Source organism: Acanthisitta chloris, unplaced genomic scaffold, assembly GCF_000695815.1.
Source record: "Acanthisitta chloris isolate BGI_N310 unplaced genomic scaffold, ASM69581v1 scaffold7651, whole genome shotgun sequence".
Classification (NCBI taxonomy): Eukaryota; Metazoa; Chordata; class Aves; order Passeriformes; family Acanthisittidae; genus Acanthisitta; species Acanthisitta chloris.
Window position 1 is genome coordinate 58,841 of NW_008656413.1, and position 8,825 is coordinate 67,665.

At 44.4% G+C, this 8,825-nt stretch overlaps 1 protein-coding gene across 2 annotated transcripts in view; it reads left to right on the plus strand.

Moving 5' to 3' along the window:
• The window catches only part of IKZF2 (IKAROS family zinc finger 2 (Helios)), a 109,476-nt gene that overhangs the window by 56,962 nt on the left and 43,689 nt on the right, over window positions 1–8,825 (plus strand). Inside the window, exon 3 of one of the 2 annotated variants that reach the window (XM_009084320.1) lies at window positions 2,687–2,953. In XM_009084320.1, coding sequence (XP_009082568.1) covers window positions 2,687–2,953 — 267 coding nt within the window. The remainder of the gene's footprint in view (window positions 1–2,686; window positions 2,954–8,825) is intronic. The other variant, XM_009084319.1, reaches the window with a different exon arrangement.

The following is an 8,825-nucleotide window of genomic DNA, read 5'->3' on the forward strand; positions in this document are numbered from 1 at the left end:
TTTGCAGGAGTAGTGGCGTGCTGTGTGTTTGGGGAGGCTGTGCTTCAGCAACAGGCTATCTCCGTTTGGTTGTGCTGCTTGTCCTGGTGCATGAAAGCCGTCATTCAGTAGAGGGAAATGCTAGGGCAAGACAAAGTAAGTGGTCTGCCCATTTGTAAGCTCTCACAGCCTTGTTCTCATGTGTGCTGAGCAGGCAGAGGTCCACAGCTGTGAATGGGAAGTTGTGGTGCTCAGCACTTATTGCAGTCAAGTGTTTATTATTCCAAATCAGAGAAATAGAGCCAAAAATTTATATACGTAGGAAGACGTGTAAGATCCAAGGCTTTCTCTCTCTCTCATGAGTGCAAATAAATATGCACAATTGGTCTGTGGGTTTTGGTTATTCTGTGCATTAGTGTGCCGGGAGAGCACACAGGCTTGTGGCAGCGACCTGGGCTTTTAGGTGAGGAGCACAGGGCACTACTTCTGGCTCTGCCATAGCTACTTGTGTGGCCGAGTGTATTAAACCCTCCTTGTGAAGCCAGCAAACCCTTTATTCAGGCTTCATTCTCAGACTTGCTGAATACCCCAAAAGGCTGCTATTATTAGAGGGAACTGCCATTCCTTAGCTCTGAAAGTGGGCTGTCCATAAATCACCAAGGCGTGCTTTCCACGGGGAGGTGGGACTAGGACTTCAGCTTTCTTGCTGCCAGAGCTCCCACTCTTCCTTCCTTCTGCTTCTCTTCTACCAAGGGTAGATCCTGCCCGTCAGGAGGCTGTTGACTGTGTCACCCACTGAGCCACTTGGGCTCAGCACCAGCGTAGGATGGTTTTCCATTGCTTCTCTTGCTGCCATCTGGGGCAGGCTCCCTCATGCTCCCCATGCAAACCGCCTCCTCTTGACCCATGTCTGCCCCTGGGCACTCTCTGGGGCCAGGTTGAGGTCTCAGTTTGGGCTGGTTTTTACTTTTTAGAAAACAATAAATGGCATCTCTGGGCAATAAAAAATAATTCTGTTCTGTAAATGAAGCGCTCAAATATTTTGTAGTCACAGACTGTCTGGATGATGATGCCTGTGCTGATACTAGGCAGCTGTGATCTCATCCAGCAGTGTCCTTGCTCTGGATGGGCTTTGCTGTAATAGTACTTTCATTCCTTAGCTCCCATTAGTGCCTTGATGAACAGTGAAAGATGTGTTTCAACAATTTTATGATTAAAAAGCAACATCTTACCGTTGCTTGGTCTCTGGTGCCTTTACCCTGTTCATTATGTTTTGCCTGGGAGTAACAGCAGTGATTTGCAGTTGTAACATTAACATCAGTCTCTGAACTTTGTGTTTTCTTTAACTGTAAATTCTGGGAAGGGGAAGAAAGGAGGATGAAGTAGGAAGCCTAAGTAGTAGGGTTTGTTCTTCTGACATTTCCAGGACGGCTGTTTGAAACTGTGATGCTTCACAGTGAGTAAACACATTTACTCATAACTCTGTTGTTGGGTTCTCGGACAGGGATCCCTTGACAGCAGCTCTGGAGCACGCCTGGACAGGACTAGAGACACTGGCCAGGCCCAGGGCACGCATTTGTGCTCCAGGTCCACTGCTGTCACTGGCACTTGTGCTAATGGCCTTAGTACAGAGGTCAAAGACTGCTTAGATATGAAGGCTGAATCACCTCCTTGTTAAACCCCTCAGCAGGATCAAGGCTTAGGGAAGCAGACACGTGGGCTTGCCTTCTGGCTGACACTGTGGATGGAGACTGTGGCTCTGGGATGGGCCTTTTAGCAGGTTTGACCAACCAAGGCATCAAAATGGGGGTGTCTTGTGATTAAAATGCTCCTGCACTGACACCCCTGTGTGAAAAAGCCTTATGTGAAGAGATTCATTTCTTTTAAAGACTCACTCATCCCACAAGCTCTTGATGGTTAGAGGAGGTTTATCCTGTCACCTGAGGATCACAGAAATCAGCAGAGAGCGCGTCAGTCTAACCAGGCAGATGTGAAAGATCTACAACTGCGCGTATTTCACTTGCAAATATAGATAATCCACCAGTGCAGGTCTTGCTGCAGCCTTGTTTGCCTTGGCAGTGTCCCATTGACATGAATCAGAAGGTGGGAGCAAAAAAGCACTAGAGGCTCATCCAGAGACTGGTCTCCCCTCTGTCAGGGAACCTGTCCGTGCAGGCAGGGTGATTTGGAGATTACTGGCACAGCCCACAAGCCCAGCTTCACTAGGTCCCTGTGTTTTGAACATTCCTGCCTTGTTTCTGCGTGTTGTGCTTTTGGGAACCCTCCCTGGGGCACTGGGCAGGAGAGAGACCTGGAAGGAGCAGCTGTGGCTGTGTCCTTTGCTCCTGTAGCTTTGGTTCCTTGTGAGGGAGGGAACTCCTGTGTTTCAAGCTGAGAAGCAGGAGGTCAGTTCTTAAGTCTGCTGCATGTATGCAGCTTTTGGTAGGTCTCTGGATCATGTTGTGCCTGAGTTTCTAAGCTGTAAAATAGGGACAGAAATTAGGGACTTAAAAAATCAACAAGGGCTTGAAGAAATAGGCAGCTGTAACTGATGGTGCCATCACCATCACGAAGCTTTTGAGTTGGTTTCAGCTTCAAGGCTGAAGTGATATCAAGTGATAACAGTAAAAAGTTTATCATGATATTTAGTGATTGGAAACTTAGAAAATACATGTTTTAATTTTTTAAAAATTTTTTTTTATTTCAGCAAATTCAGTAAAGCTAGAAATGCAAAGTGATGAGGAATATGACAGGAAGCCTCTGAGTCAGGAAGATGAGATCAGGGCTCACGATGAAGGAAGCAGCCTGGAAGAGCCCTTCACTGAGAATAACGAGATGATGGATAACAGAAAGATCCAGGAGCTATCAAGCGAGGGAGGAATCCGGCTTCCGAATGGTAAACTGAAATGTGACGTCTGTGGCATGGTTTGCATTGGGCCCAATGTGCTAATGGTACATAAAAGGAGCCACACTGGTAAGCAGCTGAAAGAAAACCTCATGACTGCCTGTGGCATCTGATGTTGATGTTACCTGACAACTCTTCTCTCTTCCTCTTTCATTCTTGGGGTAGCAAGAGGCTGGGGAGGGGAAAAACGGGCTTTGTTCTCTTCCTGCTCCCCAGACTCTGGCAATGCTCTGTTTCTGGCAAGCATGGTGCTTCCTTGACTTTTATTTCCAGCCTTTGGTTCTTAAAATCGGCACGAAAGTCTGGAAATTGCTTTTCTTACTGTTCTGGACCAGGGGCAAGGTGGTGAGAGTCATTCTCCGGCATGGGAGGGGTGTGTGTGTTCATGTGTGTGTGCATGTGCAAGGCTTTTTAGCCTGTAAGATGAGTCTTAGATGGCCTTCCATTGGAGGTGCTCACAGGTGGACAAGGCCAGCAGCTTCCTGAGAATCTCACACCTCCTTTGCGAGTGGCTAGGCCTGGAATTAGCAAACCCCACAGGGTACACTCGTTACCCAGTGATCCTGATGCCAGGGTGGGCTTACTGTTCACCATATGACAGCTCCATCGGGGAAACCTCACCGTGGCTCCCACACGCCATCGAGATACCACTTTGGGGGCAGCTTTCAATGCTTGCTGTCTCCTAGCATTTGTATTTTTATTACTATTAGTACTATTACTGCTTGGAGTCCAAAATAGCTTACCAGGCTTGTGGGTTTGAGAACCCAAGAGGCAGACAGGACCTTTGCAGTATGCTGATTGAGCAGGGCTTTGGGGCTAGAAAAATGAGACCTTGAACTTAAAACAGGGAATTTCTGGGGAGTTATGGCTACTATGGTAAAATGTGGTGCCCAAGAGGCTGGTACTGATTCCCCTCTGCTGCTTGTTCCTCAGGTGGGAGTGACCATTGTCTACAACACAAGTGCAGGCAGTGCCAGAAAACAATGCTCTCTGGTCTTGCAGAGCCTTTGATTCAAAAAATCATTTAAACTTGTGCTTAACTTGTATGAGATTTAAGCACATGTAAGTCACCTGAAGTGCTACAATATAAGCTTAACTTAGTATACACACTTAAGTCATATAAAAGTTAAGCACAGGTTTTTTGTGGTGGAGCCTCAGCAGGTGTTTGTTCTTCATATTTTTTGGACAAAGTGAAAGATATTTTGCTTTTTATCTTTGTCTGCTCTATTTAATGGGGTGAGAGATTTGCATTGACTGAGTTATTTGCAAAGATATAAGAAGAAAAGTGGGGGTTTAAGGCAGAGTAAGAAAGACTTGGTGTAATCCCTTTGTACACCTGATAGTTTGCAGTCAAATGGTGTGCTCTTGATGGGCAAGAAATCAATAGTTTCTGTACAGAGGAATAATAAATACATATTATATAGTTAATGCCCTGTATATAAGTTGTATTGATAATAACTTAAAGTAAGTGTATAATGCAAAGCATGGCAGTAGTGTTTATGATGAACTCACGGGTTTAGACAGGAATTACAAGAGGGGAAAAGCATTAGCTGGAGAACCGAAACCTTGATTAACAATTTGGCATGTTATTACTAGGGAAGTGAAAGAGAAATGAGAATGTAACAGACCGAGTCCCCAGCTTTCAACCTCCCTAAAAGTTGTCACTGGTGCTTGTATGTATCTGAGCATATGTATTGTAGGTGCATCAGAGTCCACGTATTTGAACTCGAGCAGCAAAACCAGCCCGGCTAAATTTAGATTTAGGTACTTAATTAAATGGTCTGCTTTTTCTGAGATACTGAATAGCTAGTGCATCTTTTAAATACAGACGAGCTGCCTCTTTCATGTTGAAGAAGACGTGTAGATTCAAAGTGAACGGAACAGAATCTCATCTGCGTGCAGGCGAGATGGACGTATGCGGTGCACGGGCAGGAATTGCATAACTGGTAGCTTTTTCCTTCAGGCTACTGCTGCTGGTTCCTTACAGAGCTCTTGACTCTTTTCCCATCCGAGCAGAGTAGCTGGGATGTAGTGTTCTATACAGATGATTTCAAGCATGTAGAAATAGCATTTCTTTTAATGTGCAGTTCAGTGCTCTACTCTCAGTGTAGCAGTTGGCAAATTTTGCGGGGGAATTTTTTTCCCCTCCACTTTGTTTGTTTGTTTTTTAATACATGCTGCTACTTCACTGTCCGCAACAGAAGAAGTTTGCTTGGATTTCCACATCCTTGATTTTAAGGAGTATTTTTAACATACTGGCATCTATCTTTTAAAGTGCAGTATTTGAAAAAATATTGCCACTTCCTCAGCAGCCGGGTGCAATGGGCTGGCCCTGGCTCTGGAATGAGCCCTGACCTGTGAGTAGTCTTGTTTTACAACCCAAGGGAGAATGGTGGAGGAAAGGGAGGTCGTCCCTGGTGAGTGGAAACGGATGACATTCTTTATCAGCTAATGCAACTGGCATGTACATCCTTAGCTCTCAAAGCTAATTTCAGTATGTTTTGGGAGCTGAATCCTGCCTTACTCTCCTCTTTATCTGCACACAACCAAAGCATGGTCTGGCCAGTTGTTTGCATTGGCAAAAACTCAAGTCCTTTTCCCTTCCCCGAAAACCTGTCAGCATTCTATGTAAATCACCCAAAATGCTGTGGTCATAGCAGAGGCTGTAATTTGCATGTGTGCTGGGATGAGTGTGGTTTTCCTTGCACCAGGGATCCAGGATTTGCAAGAAGCTGTACGATATGGCTCTGGCTGCACTACACACATAAAGGGGCACAGTTTTCTCCGGTCATTATTTGTCTATTCCTGAAGAGCACTTGTCTTCCCTGTCTGTCAAACAGATAAAGGGATGGGGAAAAGAATCTGTGCCAGAGTAGATGAGCTTGGTGTCCCTTCTCTGATCCTTGTGTGCAGTCATCCCATCCTGTGGTAGACCGAGCTGGACGATTCCCATTCATCCTTCAGATCCACACAAGTGCTGCCTTGTGCACATGGTGCAAGCAGTGCTCTGGTCCATGACACCTCCATCATGGGTCCATGGCACTGCTCATCTGAGTCTGCCAAACACCCCGTTTCTCTGAAAAACTGGTAACTGAGGTGAAGCATTTTTGTAATCTGCGTGGGCATCAGGAGAAGGCCTTTCTGTTGATTTGTCATTGCTGATAAACAAGAAATAAAATGTTCAGTGTGGGAATTAAGCATGATGAACTTCCTGTGTTAGGAAGCAGGATAACTCCCTCACATGGCACGTCCTTGTGTCAGAAAAATAGAATCATAGAATCAACCAGGTTGGAAGAGACCTCAAAGATCATCGAGTCCAACCCTACTGTGGTTACTAGACCATGGCACTAAGTGCCACATCCAGTCTCATCTTAAAACCTCCAGAGATGGTGAATCCACCACCTCCCTGGGCAGCACATTCCAATGCCTGACTACGCTCTCTGTAAAAAAATCTCTTCCTAATATCCAGCCTAAACCTCTCCTGGCAGAGTCAGCTTTGATTTATTTTGTTTTTCTTGTACAATGTTCTTTTCGCCCAAATTTCATATTCCACAGCACATTCCCCAAGTTGCAACATCTTTAGCAGCGTTTTTTGTTACTGCGGGAGATTGACTGGTCACATAATATTGCCACTGGATACTCCATGAGGGTTGTGCTTGGGGATGTAGAAGAAAGGGGAGAAGAAGAAGCTAAGGTCAATAATCCAGATTTTCTGTGGTAGCAAAAAGGAACATCAGTGATTTCTCACCTCTTTGTTTTCTGCTAGGGGGCCTGAATTAAAATTTCTTTGCTTCTCAATTTTGGTTAAAGCAGAAACCATTTGCTGTTACAGCTGTGCTGCTGCTGCTGTTATCTGTGAGGTCCATGTGTTGTTCTCTCTTGTGCTGTGAAATGTGATCATTTTTTTATATCTTTTTTCCTCCACTATAAATTCAGTCCTTCACCTAGTCCACTGATGGATTTGAAGGCCTTTTAATTTTTAAGGGAGGACTTGGATCATAGAATCACAGGGTGGGTTGGATTGGAAAGGACCTTAAAGACCATTTCCTTCCAAGCCCCTGCCATAGGCGGAGACACTTTGCACTAGACCAGATTGCTCCAAGTCCCATCCAACCTGGCCTTGAGCACTCCCAGGGATGGGGCATCCACAGCTTCCCATCCTCATTATTTTAAGAACACCCAGAGATGAAATGCTTTCTCTGTGTGGATGCAGCAGGACAGTGGCAGAGCAAAGCTGGGCCCCTGGATACAGTGCTCAACACAGAGGCAGGGAGATACCAGCCTTGCTTCACTCTTACCTTGGGCTGCTGGTGGGTTATTTTTAGGGTTTTTTGGTGTGCTAACTGCAGGAAGGTCTCATCTTTGCTTACACTCCACATGCATTTTAGTACCGTCAGACAGTGAAATGAGTTATGTTTGTGCCCGTGAAAGGAAATCTTCAAGTTCAGCTTTAGCATCCATAGCATTATAAATGAACATAGGCAGCCCTGGAGCTCAGAATACAATTTCTTTTTTTCCATGCAGAGTTCAAGTTTTTGGGATGCAGTTAATAAATGAGGAAAAACCCAGTTGCGCTGTTCAGTATTGAAGGTGTGTATGCCTAAAGGAGCTCACCAGGAACAAATTTAAACAAATGGTCATATTTGTTTGCGATGAACTCCATTGGACCATCTTTCTTATTGTTCTAGGAGAAAGGTTTTATTTGGTTTAATTTCTAATTTGTAACCTAGTGCAGCCTTCCTGCCTCTTGCAGTATGAATTGATTTGGCACTGAATGAGAAATTGTAGGGCTAAATTTCTGCTAGTTATATTTTCTACTTAGGTTCTGAAATCTAACTTTTTGAAAAGTCTCATTTTCTACTGAAGCGTAAGGAAGGAGAGGTGAGATGCTTGAAACCACTCTCTGAAGAAGGATGTATTTTATTTGCAGTACTCAGTGACTCAACTCTTCTAGTATTTTTGTCAGTTTGCTTAAAAGATTTTTTCTTTCTTAAGGATGTGGTCATAAATTTGTGCAGAGGACACTTGGAAATCACCCAGGATTTCCTAGGAATTTTTCATGAGAGATTTGTCACTACTGTTTTGTAATAAATTGCCCTATCTGGAAGTAGGTTTTTCCCAACAAAAGTCACTGATTTCAAGTGATGTGCAGCCCATTGCTTGAATCTGATAGAACAATAAGTAGGTTTGAGACTAGATATAGTCTCTGGCATAACAGATACAGAAATGGAGCAAAGTTTGCTGCTCTGTGTGTTGCTTGAATAAGGGCAGGTTGGAACTCATTGCTGTCAGTGTGGCAGGACTGCTGCTGATACTTCGTTTGTGTCCCTCCGGCAGAGCAGAATCAGAGCAGTTGTAGCATCTGATGAATTGGGAGAAATGTTTCATTTCAACTGAATATTAACAAAAAGACTGTTATGGAAGGGTGAAAATCAGTGTTATTAGTAGGAGCAAATACTTTCTGATGGCAGCATGGGCATAGTAATTTTGCATTAAGAGGCTGGAAAGAAAAAAAAATTCTGTTTGAGAAGTACCTAAGCTCTACTTTGCATATCAAAAGTATGTGCCACACCAAGAAGGCTGAGAGCTCAGACATACATTTAGCCAGGACTGATGTTGAAGTCTCACTGGACCTGGTTTCGAAGGACTGCTGCTGTAGGAATAAGCAGGCCTTGCTGCTAATGCTAGTGCATTCATTTGTGAGTTGCTCTGTTTGATTTCAAAGGGAGAAAAGTTACCAGCCAAGGGTTAGGGAAAATCTCAGTCTCCTTGGTTGCCAGGTCTTGCAGACTCTGCATCCTTAGTCAAATTTCTGTTTTGATGTAGAAAATATCACTGCTTTGCACCAGAAATATCACTGTTTTGCACTGGTCTGAGATTCAAAGAAGGGTAACTCATACTGAAACTTCTGCGCAGCACTTGCGTGCTGAGGAGGGGAAAG